General features: G+C 40.5%; 1 protein-coding gene across 4 annotated transcripts in view; it reads right to left on the reverse strand.

Annotated features, from left to right (window-relative positions):
* The window catches only part of LOC139761845 (U2 snRNP-associated SURP motif-containing protein), a 434,305-nt gene that overhangs the window by 91,513 nt on the left and 325,432 nt on the right, over nt 1-17,360 (reverse strand). For 2 of the 4 annotated variants that reach the window (XM_071686396.1, XM_071686380.1), the window contains one exon: nt 16,867-16,929. The exons of the other annotated variants lie outside the window; for them this stretch is intronic. In XM_071686396.1, coding sequence (XP_071542497.1) covers nt 16,867-16,929 — 63 coding nt within the window. The remainder of the gene's footprint in view (nt 1-16,866; nt 16,930-17,360) is intronic. 4 annotated transcript variants of the gene reach the window in all.

Below are 17,360 nucleotides of genomic sequence, written 5' to 3' on the forward strand. Positions count from 1 at the left end.
AACCAAAATTGGGGGGGGGAAGGGGGGGGAAAGGGAAATGGAGTAAAAAAAGATTTTGTGTAATCGGGGCCTAAAACATGCAGGAGGGTAAAAGGGGGGAAAGGGAATTAAGTGAATTGGACGATGGGGTATCCCGGGGGGTTGACGTTGGCCCAGGGGGATTGAATCGGGGCTTTTAAGATCTGGGGAAAACCCAAAGGAAAGTTTGGGGAGGTTGTTTTTTTGGGTTTGTGTGGACTATGTATTTAAAAGTGTTTTGGGGGGGGTTGGGCCTTTTCTTTGTCTGTTTCCTTGCGCTACCTCGAAACCGGGGGGGACGGGGGAAAAAAAAAAAAAAAAAAATAAAAAAAAATAAATATATATATTTATAATATATAAATAAATATATATATTTTTTTAAATATAAATTTATATTTTATAAATTATAAAATATTATTAAATTTTAAAATTTATAATTTAATTTAAATAATTTATAATTTTTTTAATTTTTAAATAAATTAAATTTAATTTATTTTTTAAAAAAAATTATATTTAATAACCTTTTAAAAAAAATATAATAAATTAAAATTTATTTAAAAATAAAATTTTTAAAGATATAATTTATTGGTTACTTTTTAATTAAAAACCCAGGCCCCCGGGCGAAAAAAAAGGAGACTTTTTGGGAAGGTTAATGGGGGGTTGAGGGTTTGAAAAAAAACCGGGGGTTTTTGTCATTTCTTTTGGGGAACCCAAAGAAGGTTTTTGGGGGTTTTTAGAAAAAAAAGAGGGAAAGTTGGGGGGAAAGAATTTGAGAGTAAGTGAGCTTGGGAAAGGGGACTTTTGAGGGGAAATACCCGGAGAAATGAGACAGAAAGGAAAAAAATAAAACAAAGGGGTAAGGGGAGTGGGGGGGAATGGGATGTATTTGGGAACAGTGATTTGGTTGCGCAAAAGATGCTTGTGGGGAAAGAAAGGGGGAGGGGGGGTTGATAGAAAGGGAGTGAGTGGTTTGGGGTGAAAAAAGTAAAATTTTTTGTGAAAAAAAGAAGAGAAGGGGATTTTGGGCGATTTTTTTTGGGGAAAAAAAGAAATTTAGGGGGGAGAGTATTTTAAAAGGGAAAAAGGCAGGGGGGCAAAGAAAGGGCAAGAGGTGAAAAAAGGGGAAAAAGAGAATTGGGGTGAGAGAGTAAACATTAAATTTTAGGGAGAATAAAAAGTGTTTTGGGGAAGGGGGTAAATAAAATGGGGAAACAAAGGGGGCAAAAGGGAACTTTTTAGTGGGGGGCAAATGGGGGGGTGTAACAAGTAGTTGTATGTGAGAAGGGGGATGGGGTGAGTATTTTAAAATTTTTTTGAATTTTTGAAGAAAAAAGGTAGATATAGGGTGTTTTTTGGGCGAATTTTGGGGTGCAAATTTAGAAAGGGGTTTGGGAAAATTTATTTGGTAAAAAGAGAAAAAGGTATAAAAGCTTTGCGGAAGATGAAAGCCCGGGAAAGGGAAAAAGTTTGGGTGGTTTTGCAGTGGAATTTATTAAAAAAAAGGGGGGGACTGTATTGTTTTACTGGTTTTGGGAAAGGGATTTTAAAGTATGTATGGTTTAGGTGAGGTGCCTGAGGGTTTGGGGGAATTTCTTTCATAGTGCCAATTTTTACAAAAGGGAAAGGGGAAAAAGAGTAAGTGGGTTTAAATTAAAAGAGGGATGGGTTTTTAGTAATTTCCCGGGAAATTATAAAGGGGGGGGTTTTTTGGGTTGAGAGGGGGAAGGGTGTACAGGCCCTTTAAATTGGGGGAAAGCGGTGGGTTTTAGAAGTGGTTTGAGGATGTGTGGATCAGTGTTTGCTTTGAAGAAGTATGTGAAAAAATACTTTGAAAAAAAAAAAAGGATTTGTTGTAGCATTTTTGATTGGAGAAAGGAAAATGATTTGAGTGTTTGAGGTCCCCTGGGAAGGAAATTAAAAATAAAATGGGGGTGGGAGCCCAATTTCTTGAAGGGAGTGAAAAGGGTTTTTTTTCGAGGAGTAAGGCATTTTGTACGTTTTAGGAAAGAGGAAATGATTGGTTCTCAGTGAATGTTGGTTTGCGGCAGGGGTGTTTTTGATGTCTCCATGGTTGTTTAATTTGTTTATGGATGGGGTTGTTAGGGAGGTGAATGCAAGAGTTTTGGAAAGAGGGGCAAGTATGAAGTCTGTTGGGGATGAGAGAGCTTGGGAAGTGAGTCAGTTGTTGTTCACTGATGATACAGCGCTGGTGGCTGATTCATGTGAGAAACTGCAGAAGCTGGTGACTGAGTTTGGTAAAGTGTGTGAAAGAAGAAAGTTAACAGTAAATGTGAATAAGAGCAAGGTTATTAGGTACAGTAGGGTTGAGGGTCAAGTCAATTGGGAGGTGAATTTGAATGGAGAAAAACTGGAGGAAGTGAAGTGTTTTAGATATCTGGGAGTGGATCTGGCAGCGGATGGAACCATGGGAGCGGAAGTGGATCATAGGGTGGGGGAGGGGGCGAAAATTCTGGGAGCCTTGAAGAATGTGTGGAAGTCGAGAACATTATCTCGGAAAGCAAAAATGGGTATGTTTGAAGGAATAGTGGTTCCAACAATGTTGTATGGTTGCGAGGCGTGGGCTATGGATAGAGTTGTGCGCAGGAGGATGGATGTGCTGGAAATGAGATGTTTGAGGACAATGTGTGGTGTGAGGTGGTTTGATCGAGTAAGCAACGTAAGGGTAAGAGAGATGTGTGGAAATAAAAAGAGCGTGGTTCAGAGAGCAGAAGAGGGTGTTTTGAAATGGTTTGGGCACATGGAGAGAATGAGTGAGGAAAGATTGACCAAGAGGATATATGTGTCGGAGGTGGAGGGAACGAGGAGAAGAGGGAGACCAAATTGGAGGTGGAAAGATGGAGTGAAAAAGATTTTGTGTGATCGGGGCCTGAACATGCAGGAGGGTGAAAGGAGGGCAAGGAACAGAGTGAATTGGAGCGATGTGGTATACAGGGGTTGACGTGCTGTCAGTGGATTGAATCAAGGCATGTGAAGCGTCTGGGGTAAACCATGGAAAGCTGTGTAGCTATGTATATTTGCGTGTGTGGACGTATGTATATACATGTGTATGGGGGGGGGGGTTGGGCCATTTCTTTCGTCTGTTTCCTTGCGCTACCTCGCAAACGTGGGAGACAGCGACAAAGTATAATAATAAAAAAAATAATATATATATATATATATATATATATATATATATATATATATATATATATATATATATATATATACACAGACATAAACATATATACCCATGTACATAATTCATACTGTCTACCTTGATTCATTCCTATCGCCACCTCACCACACATGGAATAACAACACCCTCCCCCCTCATGTGTGCGAGGTAGCGCTAGGAAAAGACAACAAAGGCCCCATTCATTCATACTCAGTCTCTAGCTGTCATGTAATATTGCACCGAAACCACAGCTCCCTTTCCACATCCAGGCTCCACACAACTTTCCATGGTTTACCCCAGACGCTTTACATGCCGTGGTTCAATCCACTGACAGCAGGTCGACCCCAGTATACCACATCATTCCAATTCACTCTATTCCTTGCACGCCTTTCACCCTACTGCATGTTCAGGCCCCAATCACTCAAAATCTTTTTCACTCCATCTTTCCACCTCCAATTTGGTCTCCCATTTCTCCTCGTTCCCTCCATCTTGGAAACATATATCCTCTTGGTCAATCTTTCCTCACTCAATCCCTCCATGTGACCAAACCATTTCAAAACACCCTCTTCTGCTCTCTCAACCACACTCTTTTTATTACCACACTCTCTTACCTTATTATTACTTACTCGATCAAACCACCTCACACCACATATTGTCCTCAAACATCTCATTTCCATCACATCCACCCTCCTGCACACAACTCTATCCACAGCCCACGCCTCGCAACCATACAACATTGTTGGAACCACTATTCCTTCAAACATACCCATTTTTGCTTTCCGAGATAATGTTCTCGACTTCCAAACATTCTTCAAGGCTCCCAGAATTTTCGCCCCCTCCCCCACCCTATGATCCACTTCCGCTTCCATGGTTCCATCCGCTGCCAAATCCACTCCCAGATATTTAAACACTGCACTTCCTCCAGTTTTTCTCCATTCAAACTTATCTCCCAATTGACTTGACTCTCAACCCTACTGTACCTAATAACCTTACTCTTATTCACATTTACTCTCAACTTTCTTCTTTCACACACTTTACCAAACTCAGTCACTAGCTTCTGCAGTTTCTCACATGAATCAGCCACCAGCGCTGTATCACCAGCGAACAACAACTGACTTACTTCCCAAGCTCTCTCATCCACAACAGACTGCATACTTGCCCCTCTTTCCAACACTCTTGCATTCACCTCCCTAACAACCCCATCCATAAACAAATTAAACAACCATGGAGACATCACACACCCCTGCCGCAAACCTACATTCACTGAGAACCAATCACTTTCTTCTCATGCCCAGGTGCATATGCACCAATAATTACCCATCTCTCTCCATCCACTTTCAGTTTTACCCAGGAGGGTGAAAGGCGTGCCAGGAACAGAGTGAATTGGAACGATGTGGTATACCGGGGTCGACGTGCTGTCAATGGATTGAATTAGGGCATGTGAAGTGTCTGGGGTAAACCATGGAAAGTTCTGTGGGGCCTGGATGCGGAAAGGGAGCTGTGGTTTCGGTGCATTATTACATGACAGCTAGAGACTGAGTGTGAACGAATGGGGCCTTTGTTGTCTTTTCCTGGCGCTACCTCGCACACAGGGGGGAGGAGGTTGTTATTCCATGTGTGGTGAGGTGGCGATGGGAATAAATAAAGGCAGACAGTATGAATTATGTACATGTATATACATGTATTTGTCTGTGTGTGTATATATATGTATACATTGAGATGTATAGGTATGTATATTTGTGTGTGTGGACGTGTATGTATATACATGTGTGTGTGGGTGGGTTGGGCCATTCTTTCGTCTGTTTCCTTATGCTATATATCATATACATTACATATACATATATATACGTACATATACATATACACATAAGTACATATTCATATTTGCTCGCCTGCATCCATTTCCGACACTATCCCACCCCACAGGCTTCAGCACAAATGCATAAAGGAATAAAGATAACGTACATTCTCTTCTTTCCTACACCCGTTTACCACTCCCTGCAACAGCAAGGTAGTGCCAGGAAACACATGAAGAAATGCTACATCTCATGCTCATTCTCTAGCTATTAAGTGTAATGCACCAAAACCATAGCTTCCTATCCACCTCCAGGACCCATAAAACATTCCATGGTTTACCGCAGATGTTCCACATGCCTTGATTCAGTCCACTAACAACAAATCAACCCAAGTATACCATATTGTTCCAATTCACTCTATTTCGAGCATGCCTTTCACCCTCACGAATGTTCAGGCCCAAATTGCTTAAAATTTTTTTCACTCCATCCTTCCACCTCCAAATTGGTATCCTACTTCTTGTTCCCTCCACTTCTGAAAATACATCCTCTTTATCAACTTTTCCTCACTCATTCTCTCCCTATATCCAAACCATTTCAACACATCCTCTTCTGCTCTCTCAACCACACTTTTTTTATTTCCATACATCTCTCTCATCCTTTCATTACTTACTTAATCAAACCATCTCACACCACATATTGTCCTCAAACATTTCAATTTCAACACATCCACCCTCCTCTGCACAACCCTACCTACAACTAAAAGCTTAGTAAAATTAGCCAATTCTGCCCAGGGACATTATTCATCCATTTAAAGCTTAGGAACCAAATGAAGATCACTAATATTCATAATAATCTGCCAATCCCTGGCACATAAATTCAAATCGTAGTAAAAGTCTAATGGAAAAGTTTTGTTGAATCATATATTCGTTATATTTTACACTTGATAATTTAGCATCATCAAATGTCCCTAGAAACGATGATATTTGGGTTTTTAACTCGTAAGTTACTTCAGATCGATATTCACATGTGCCCAGTGACTCACATTGACAAATATTTACTCAATGAGTTTTGTGCCTCTATTTCACGACTGTATTCCATGCTGGGTGGTGGCTAAGGTGAATGTGCAGTCATCCTCCAGCCTTGCCAATGAATGCATATTTTCATGACTTTTCTAAGAAGGGAACTGAGTGGCTTGTAACTTGATTCAGAAGACCAGGAAAAAGATGACATCAAATCATTTAATTGTGAAGCAGGACACTGGCTATTCATGCACTTAAAGTTGACCAAGATAAGGTAAGAGAAGGTGTTCCTAACAAAAGTGGAAGCAAAGTTATCAGTGCCCCACTGACCTTGACAATACTGTGTCTGACTGGTGCAGCTGATAATTTCACAAACTTTTGTAACATTGCTGTTATGAAAAATTTATCTATAAATCCCACTGATTATAACAAAGAAGGATCTATTATCTAAAGTTAAAAAACAATCATAATCAGTTTCAATTTTCTAGGTATGTACAATAAATAACAGAACATGTGCAGTAGCAACTCACTGAGACACTCTGGTCTTACTCCAGCACTTTTCTGAGCACTGTGATGAAGTATGTATAAAAATTCCACACATTATTCAAAACTCTCTATTTACAATCACCCCAGGGTTTCTCTCTGAAAAAAAATTCTAGAGTTCCCCAGGGCCTCTTTCCTGTAGCTCCACCAAAATACTAAGCTACTTTCAGGAGTAAGGAAGTATGGACTCCTTTAGAGTGAGAAGTTCTATGACATGGCTGAACTCCAAATGATACAGCAACACCAAAAGTGACTTTTAACTTGCAGTGTAACCTCAAGCACGTGGAGTCTGCCAAGGCCCATTACAGTGATCAACAGCAAAGTTGTTTTGGAAATAAAAGTAGCTAATCTGAGGAGCTGAACATGAGTATGGTGCATAAAATTGTTAACTGGCTTTAGTTACGAAGAAAAGAGGTGGGTCTCAATATATATGATTTGCACTGGTTTTGGAATTGTGCAGCTTTGAGGCAAGACCTTCCAACACTGAACACAGGAAGATGCAATCAGCACCAACCTACTTGCTGCATATTGTTTCCTTCCAAAGTGTTGTCCAATGTAGATGTGTCATACTCATTTCTAGTCTTTTATCACACCTGACGTTTCTTTTTGCGTGGTGCTTGTCATGCAGTAGTTGTTTTGTACCCCTAAGTCTGTATTCAAGTTGGAGCTGGCTTAAACAATGTGACCAAAGTGCAAGCAAATTTCTTTTTACAAATGCAAAACCATTCTTGCTGCTTTTTACAATGCCATATGCTGATTTTCTGTCATTCTCCTGAAATGTACTGCTCCAGTTGTGCAAAAGGCCAAGTGTGACTGACTGCTGAGAGATTTCTTTGCTGAACTTTAACAACAATGCTTCATAAGTGCATGACCAATGCAGATAAATATTGTTATGTGTGTGGGGAGTTGACTTATGCATCACAGCAATATGTCATAACCCCGATCAGGAAAGCCTAAAATCTTTATTTTGGCTGTAAGGTTGGGGACCAGGATAAGAGATGGGCCAACACAAATGCTGCAATACTTGTGCAACAAACCTTCACAGCTGGTAAAATCCTACAAGGTGATCCATGCCTACTGCTGGGCCCATGGTGTGGAGGGAGTTGACGGATCATGTTACTTATTCTTCTATCAATCTATCTATATACATATATCTCTGATGCCCATCCCCTCTAGGGATTCCTGTCAAGATGGTGGTCATGGTAAAAGAGGTGCCATTCATTATTGTCCTTACATGCCTCCCTCACTTACACCATTCCACAAATTCTTCTCCCATTCCTCTCCCTCCAGTATTCTTCCACTCTATTTCCCTGTGTCCTTCCTCTCACACCTATCTATCTAACTATATATCAGACACCTGTTCCCTTCAGGAACTCCTATAATGGGATGGCCAAAGCAATAGAACCTCCATAACTAGCAAATTCCACTACTGCTTCTTAGCCTTTAGTGCCTCGCCTTTAAAAGGCCTTAAAAGGCCACTGGCAGGGGGCCAGTTTAGTGCAATGTTTGCAGAGGCCCTTTAATGCATCACCCTTAAAAGGCTAGTGGCAGAGGACCAGTCCAGTGCAGCATTTGCAGAGGCTTCTACCTAATGGTCCTAATGACTACTACTACCTTTCTACTAAATGTTTCTATCTACTACGTCTATCTATTGCTCCTATCATTTTGCCAAAAGGCATGGCTAGTACATCGCACTCACCTCAGGAAAAATCTAGAATTACCAAGAATGAGCTGTGTGAGTTAAGTGCTGTCAAGTGCTGCATGTGACAGGGAGATATACTGTATGAGCATGGACAGAATACCAGCAGTCCACAAGTAGATGAGGCAGAGAGAAAAGACAGCTACCTGCATCAGAGGAGTGCAACTTGACAACCAAAGAAGTCTTGGCTCCCTATAAAGCTATCACTGATAACCTCCTGGTCGTTGGCTGCCTATCAACTACTACCTAACACACCAACCCCTATAATTGTACTATCATAAATTCTTGTAAACTACCCACCTTACATTCTTTCCACATGCCAAAACTACCGCAAAGTATTATGTTTTACCTATTCTGCCACTACCACTCTACCAAGAATGCAGAGCACCTACTGCAGGTAGACTCCAGCAAGATTTTGCTATCACCTCTTCACATCATATTGGACCTCATGAAGAACTTACTTTTGGGTATGGATAACAATACACCAGTGTTTAGGTACCTCAGTAAGAAATTCCCAAGGATTAGTGAGGCGAAAATTGAAAGTGTTTTTGTTGGTCAACAAACCCGAGAACTCTTTACAACTGAGCAGTTTGACCACATCCATAGCATGGAATGCTTTTCTGGTGGTAGCAACCAGCTTTCTATGAAATATTAAGGCAAACAACTACATGGAACTCGTGGGGAAACCCCTTGACATCCTATCAGAAAATGGACAGTAATGCTTTTTTCTTTTCATACATATTCACCATTTCCTGTATTAGAAAGGCAGAGTTAAGAACAGAGGACTGAACCTTAGAGGGAAAATCCTCACTTGGCCCCTTTCTCTACTCCTTTTTTTTTTTCTTTGTCGCTGTCTCCCACGTTTGCGAGGTAGCGCAAGGAAACAGACGAAAGAAATGGCCCAACCCACCCCCATACACATGTATATACATATGTCCACACACGCAAATATACATACCTACACAGCTTTCCATGGTTTACCCCAGATGCTTTACATGCCCTGATTCAATCCACTGACAGCACGTCAAACCCGGTATACCACATCGATCCAATTTACTCTATTCCTTGCCCTCCTTTCACCCTCCTGCATGTTCAGGCCCCGATCACTCAAAATCTTTTTCACTCCATCTTCCCACCTCCAATTTGGTCTCCCACCTCTCGTTCCCTCCACCTCCGACATATATATCCTCTTGGTCAATCTTTCCTCACTCATTCTCTCCAAGTGCCCAAACCATTTTAAAACACCCTCTTCTGCTCTCTCAACCACGCTCTTTTTATTTCCACACATCTCTCTTACCCTTACGTTACTTACTCGATCAAACCACCTCACACCACACATTGTCCTCAAACATCTCATTTCCAGCACATCCATCCTCCTGCGCACAACTCGATCCATAGCCCACGCCTCGCAACCATACAACATTGTTGGAACCACTATTCCTTCAAACATACCCATTTTTGCTTTCCGAGATAATGTTCTCGACTTCCACACATTCTTCAAGGCTCCCAGGATTTTCGCCCCCTCCCCCACCCTATGATCCACTTCCGCTTCCATGGTTCCATCCGCTGCCAGATCCACTCCCAGATATCTAAAACACTTTACTTCCTCCAGTTTTTCTCCATTCAAACTTACCTCCCAATTGACTTGACCCTCAACCCTACTGTACCTAATAACCTTGCTCTTATTCACATTTACTCTTAACTTTCTTCTTTCACACACTTTACCAAACTCAGTCACCAGCTTCTGCAGTTTCTCACATGAATCAGCCACCAGAGCTGTATCATCAGCGAACAACAACTGACTTACTTCCCAAGCTCTCTCATCCACAACAGACTTCATACTTGCCCCTCTTTCCAAAACTCTTGCATTCACCTCCCTAACAACTCCATCCATAAACAAATTAAACAACCATGGAGACATCACACACCCCTGCCGCAAACCTACATTCACTGAGAACCAATCACTTTCCTCTCTTCCTACACGTACACATGCCTTACATCCTCGATAAAAACTTCTCACTGCTTCTAACAACTTGCCTCCCACACCATATATTCTTGACACCTTCCACAGAGCATCTCTATCAACTCTATCATATGCCTTCTCCAGATCCATAAATGCTACATACAAATCCATTTGCTTTTCTAAGTATTTCTCACATACATTCTTCAAAGCAAAACACCTGATCCACACATCCTCTACCACTTCTGAAACCACACTGCTCTTCCCCAATCTGATGCTCTGTACATGCCTTTTAGAAAAGTAAAAACTGGAGGGGAGGATTTCTGGCCCCTTGCTCCCTTCCCTTTAAGATGTCTTCCACAGCATACAGGGAATCCAGAAGTAGAATTCTTTCTCCCCTACCTCAGGGATATTTTCTCCAGTTTCACCAGAATTTTTTTCTGGCTAACTGCAGCATACATCTTGGCATTAGATGAGAGCTACCAGGACAAATGGAGTTTAGTGATATTTTTGGACTATTACTGGACTGTAACGAGACGTTCCACGACTCATATAGAAGCACCATGTGAAAAGACATCATGTTTCATGACGGTAAGCCAATGACTGTACCCAGTGTAATATACTGCATAATACATGCAAATATAAGCTTGTACATTTTTCCTGGAAACCATGGCCAATTGAGCATTTTCATGTTCATCATCCGAAAACCCATAACATGAAATACATATCACCTGAAGACATAAAATAAGATGAAATATGTTTTTTGAATTATTAGAGTGAAATTAGTGTATGAAATATAATTCTAAAGAGATCCTTTTTAACACTATATAAATTTTACTTTTTTTTATACTTGATCGCCATTTCCCATGTCAGCGAAGTACCATCAGGAAACAGAAAAAGACCCATCCACTCACATACACACATATATATGCATATTGACTTATACATACATATAAAAATACACATGTACATACTAATACTTCCTTGCCTTCATCCATTGCCAGCACCATCCCGCCCCAAAAGAAACAGCATCAACCCCCCTTGTGTAAGAGAGGTAGCCAGGAAAACAGACAAAAAAGGCCACATTCGTTCCCATTCAGTCTCTAGCTGTCATGTGTAATGTACCAAAACCACAGCTCCCTATCCAGTCCCCACAGACCTTTCCATGGTTTACCACAGACATTTCACATGCCTTGATTCAGTCCACTGACAGCATGTCGACCTCAGTATACCACATCGTTCCAACTCACTCTATAACTTGCATGCCTTCCACCCTCCTGCATGATCAGGTCTCGATTGCTCAAAGTCATTTTCACTCCATCTTCCACCTCCATTTTGGTCTCCTGCTTCTTGTTCCCTCCACCTCTGACATATATATTCCTTTTGTCAACCTTTCCTCACTCATTCTCTCCAGGTATCCAAACTATTTCAATACACCCTCTTCTGCTCTCTCAACCACACTCTTTTCATTACCATACATCTCTCTTACCCTTTCATTACTTACTCAATCAAACGACATCACACCAAATATTGTACTCAAACACTTCATTTCCAATGCATCCACTCTTCTCCATACAACACTATCTATAACCCATGCCTTGCAACCATATAATATTGTTGGAACTACTATTCCTTCAAACATACCCATATTTGCTCTCTGAGATAATGGTCTCTCTTTCCACACATTCTTCATTGCTCCCAGAACCTTTGTCCCCTCCCCCACTGTATGATTCACTTCCATTTCCATGCTTCCATTATTATTAAGTCCACTCAAAGATATCTAAGACACTTCACTTCCTCCAATTTTTCTCCATTCAAACTAACATCCCAAATAACTTGTCCCTCAACCCTACTAAACCTAATAACCTTGCTCTCATTCACATTTACTCTCAACTTCCTCCTTTAACACACTTTTTCAAACTCAGTCACCAACTTCAGCAGTTTCTCACTCGAATCAGTCACCAGTTCCCAGGTCCTCTCATCCCCAAATGGACTGCATACTCTTCCCCTTCTCTCCAAAACTTTTGCATTTACTTCCCTCACCACCCCATCCATAAACAAATTAAACAACCATGGGGACATCACACACGCCAGCCGCAGACTGACCTTCATTGGGAACCAATCACTCTCCTCTCTTCTTACTTATACACATGCCTTACAACCTTGATAAAAACTACTCTGCTTCTAGCAGCTTACCTCTCACACCATATACTCTCTTAAAGACCTCCCATAAAGTACCTCTATCAACCCTATCATATGCCTTCAGATCCGTATGTGCTACATAAAAATCCTTCTGTTTTTCAAAGTATTTCTCTCACACATTCTTCAAAGTGAACACCTGATCCATACATCCTCTACCCTTTCTGAAATCACACTGCTCCTCCTCAAACTGATACTCTGTACATGCCTTCACCCTCTCAATCACTACCCTCCCGTACACTTTCCCAGGAATACTCAACAAACTTATGCCTCTGTAGTTTAAACACTCACCTTTATCGCCTTTACACAATGGCACTAAACATGCATTCTGCCTATCCTCAGGCACTTCATTATAATTCATACACACACTGAATATCCTTACCAACTAATCAACAAACACAGTCACCCCCTTCCTTAATAAATTCAACAACTTTACACACATGAATTTTGAGGGTTGCAAAGGAAACCTTCATTAATAGTTATGGGGTTAGAGTATCAAGCTAATATTCCTAAAAATAATAAAAATTAAGGTCAATTTTTATATAACGTATATGAAATATTACAAAATTTTTAACCAAAGATTATGGGTTGAATCTTTACATGAAAATGAAAATAGAAAAGAGTAAGTGAATCAATGATAACACATTGTTTAATGAAAAAAAATATATAAACTAAATCATAATTACTAATAAAAATAGATGGTGATGAGAAGAACACAACTGTAATTGATAAGAGTGAATTTGAAGGTAATAAATCAGGATACATTGTCATTGCAGAAGGACTGGGAGCCACTTACTGTGAACCAATCAAATAGATGCAAAATAATCACTGAGGGAAATTAAGAACACAGCCCTTGTGAAAAGTCATCTTTGGCAAGGCAGAACCATCATCAGTAGGTGAAAGTGAGTACAGTCTCATCAAAGAAATTCTCACAGTAAAGAATCTACCCTTTCTCCACTATTGATTTATTGAAGTGCAGCCTAGATGCTGCAAGAGCTCTGCAAAGGGGTCTTAGGGTTCAATAACTGATGAACATCAAACTCTGAAAAGGGAATTGCTGGCAAGTACAAGATATAAGGTGTTATATATGATGAAAACCCATTGAGTTAGAATGATGCAATAACACAGGTCAATGACCTTATCAGAATTCCTCTTACATCCCAAGTATCTTCTCTAACAATAGGTTTATCATTCTTGTCATCTTCATGGTAGAGAGCAGTGAAGAAAGCATCATTCATTTTGATGGCGTGTATGGTCAACTGGCCATGGTCAAGGTTGGACACTAGACCTAAGCACAGCTGGTCCCTTAACAGGTTCTGCATGCCTTAAACTTTCCCACTCAAATTCAAACATCAATGCAGTCTTCATCTACTTCATTGATTGTCCATGGAAAAGGAGAGCAGGACTTTTAGTAGCCATAAGAAAAATGGTGAGAACAATGGAAGTAAGGGGAGTGGGGGAGGAATGGGATGTATTTAGGGAATCAGTGATGGATTGCGCAAAAGATGCTTGTGGCATGAGAAGAGTGGGAGGTGGGTTGATTAGAAAGGGTAGTGAGTGGTGGGATGAAGAAGTAAGATTATTAGTGAAAGAGAAGAGAGAGGCATTTGGACGATTTTTGCAGGGAAAAAATGCAATTGAGTGGGAGATGTATAAAAGAAAGAGACAGGAGGTCAAGAGAAAAGTGCAAGAGGTGAAAAAGAGGGTAAATGAGAGTTGGGGTGAGAGAGTATCATTAAATTTCAGGGAGAATAAAATGATGTTCTGGAGGGAGGTAAATAAGGTGCGTAAGACAAGGGAGCAAATAGGAACTTCAGTGAAGGGCGCAAATGGGGAGGTGATAACAAGTAGTGGTGATGTGTGAAGGGGATGGAGTGAGTATTTTGAAGGTTTGTTGAATGTGTTTGATGATAGAGTGGCAGATATAGGGTGTTTTGGTCGAGGTGGTGTGCAAAGTGAGAGGGTTAGGGAAAATGATTTGGTAAACAGAGAAGAGGTAGTAAAAGCTTTGCGGAAGATGAAAGCCGGCAGTGGAATTTATTAAAAAAGGGGGTGACTGTATTATTGACTGGTTGGTAAGGTTATTTAATGTATGTATGACTCATGGTGAGGTGCCTGAGGATTGGCGGAATGCGTGCATAGTGCCATTGTACAAAGGCAAAGGGGATAAGAGTGAGTGCTCAAATTACAGAGATATAAGTTTGTTGAGTATTCCTGGTAAATTATATGGGAGGGTATTGATTGAGAGGGTGAAGGCATGTACAGAGCATCAGATTGGGGAAGAGCAGTGTGGTTTCAGAAGTGGTAGAGGATGTGTGGATCAGGTGTTTGCTTTGAAGAATGTATGTGAGAAATACTTAGAAAAGCAAATGGATTTGTATGTAGCATTTATGGATCTGGAGAAGGCATATGATAGAGTTGATAGAGATGCTCTGTGGAAGGTATTAAGAATATATGGTGTGGGAGGCAAGTTGTTAGAAGCAGTGAAAAGTTTTTATCGAGGATGTAAGGCATGTGTAAGTGTAGGAAGAGAGGAAAGTGATTGGTTCTCAGTGAATGTAGGTTTGCGGCAGGTGTGTGTGATGTCTCCATGGTTGTTTAATTTGTTTATGGATGGGGTTGTTAAGGAGGTGAATGCAAGAGTTTTGGAAAGAGGGGCAAGTATGAAGTCTGTTGGGGATGAGAGAGCTTGGGAAGTGAGTCAGTTGTTGTTCGCAGATGATACAGCGCTGGTGGCTGATTCATGTGAGAAACTGCAGAAGCTGGTGACTGAGTTTGGTAAAGTGTGTGAAAGAAGAAAGTTAAGAGTAAATGTGAATAAGAGCAAGGTTATTAGGTACAGTAGGGTTGAGGGTCAAGTCAATTGGGGGGTAAGTTTGAATGGAGAAAAACTGGAGGAAGTAAAGTGTTTTAGATATCTGGGAGTGGATCTGGCAGCGGATGGAACCATGGAAGCGGAAGTAGATCATAGGGTGGGGGAGGGGGTGAAAATCCTCGGAGCCTTGAAGAATGTGTGGAAGTCGAGAACATTATCTCGGAAAGCAAAAATGGGTATGTTTGAAGGAATAGTGGTTCCAACAATGTCGTATGGTTGCGAGGCGTGGGTTATGGATAGAGTTGTGCACAGGAGGATGGATGTGCTGGAAATGAGATGTTTGAGGACAATGTGTGGTGTGAGGTGGTTTGATCGAGTAAGTTACGTAAGGGTAAGAGAGATGTGTGGAAATAAAAAGAGCGTGGTTGAGAGAGCAGAAGAGGGTGTTTTGAAATGGTTTGGGCACATGGAGAGAATGAGTGAGGAAAGATTGACCAAGAGGATATATGTTTCGGAGGTGGAGGGAACGAGGAGAAGTGGGAGACCAAATTGGAGGTGGAAAGATTGAGTAAAAAAGATTTTGTGTGATTGGGGCCTGAACATGCAGGAGGGTGAAAGGAGGGCAAGGAATAGAGTGAATTGGATCGATGTGGTATACCGGGTTTGACGTGCTGTCAGTGGATTGAATCAGGGCATGTGAAGCGTCTGGGGTAAACCATGGAAAGCTGTGTAGGTATGTATATTTGCGTGTGTGGACGTATGTATAAACATGTGCATGGGGGTGGGTTGGGCCATTTCTTTCGTCTGTTTCCTTGCGCTACCTCGTAAACGCGGGAGACAGCAGAAAAAAAAAAAGAAAGAAAGAAAAATGGTAATGATAGTGTACTACCACAGGAATAAATAATGTGTATGGGGACAGCGTGAGAAACATGTGACCACAGAGCCACATACGAGTGAAATTAAATGCCATACAACAAATTGTGGGTAATTCTAAGTTACTTGAATTTACTTGAAACTCCACAAGCTGAACCTACATAAGGTAAGAAAAGCCTGTATAGATGTAATACAAATAAAAAATTGCACCAGCATACACATATTTCTGGCAGCAATGTCATCATGCCCAGAAATGCCTTACAATGGTGATACAACCAAAGATATATAAATGAGTTCCACATTTTTGTAATCAAAGGAACACTAAAGTCATTGCCAAAGTAAACTGAAGTAACATTTTGTTTGTACTTTTTCATCTTTCCTGAGGGGTTCCCCCATTTTTGCAGTAAAAGGCTTAAATTCTTCCAATCCTAATGAATGCGTATACTGAAGAGATTTGAAGAAGCTCTGAAAAGACTAAAAGCAAATAGAAACATTATGAAACCAAAATCTTATAAAAATAACCTGACAGAAATCTTGAATAAACTTAGCTTCAGTGAAAACTCAATGAATTGTTAAATGATAATGATACTTATGAGAAACTATCTAGAAAATTCTTAAATACTAAAACAAAGCAGTTCAACCAAGGTCTTAATAAAATTAAAACAAACTCTCTATTGAAAAAGCAAATCAAAAGCAAGTACATGTATGACCACCCCAACACCCATTAAGAAGGTTGTCCTGCTGTATATAAAATGTCCAAATGGCTTACCAAACACTTGTCAACAGCTGTAGGGAGTGTTTCACCTTCACACATTAAAAATTGCCAGGATTTCTGTGAAAAGATTAATAATCTGGAATTACCTATGGGTTACTTTGTCAGCTTTGATTTCAATTCAATATTCACAAAAGTCCCAGTAAATATCATTCACTTTTAAACAGAACCATTTCCTAACCTGAATACTACATCATCTCAATCTACTTTTTCCTCTTTATCATTACATTTATTACACCAGATTCTCTTAGTCTTTCTGACACTTGGTTCCTCTTGGTAACTCTTTCTTCATACATCCAATTCAAACCTCTGAATCATTTTACACTAGTCAGTTATTAACATAAATAAACATACAAATTCACACCACATACAGTCCTTATGCATTTCATTTCAAACATGTCCATCCCCTTCCATTCTTCTGCTTTCAGGGACCAAGAAGCAACTATACAACATTCTTGGGACCACTATTCCTTCAAACATACCCATATTTT

Source organism: Panulirus ornatus, chromosome 3, assembly GCF_036320965.1.
Source record: "Panulirus ornatus isolate Po-2019 chromosome 3, ASM3632096v1, whole genome shotgun sequence".
Classification (NCBI taxonomy): Eukaryota; Metazoa; Arthropoda; class Malacostraca; order Decapoda; family Palinuridae; genus Panulirus; species Panulirus ornatus.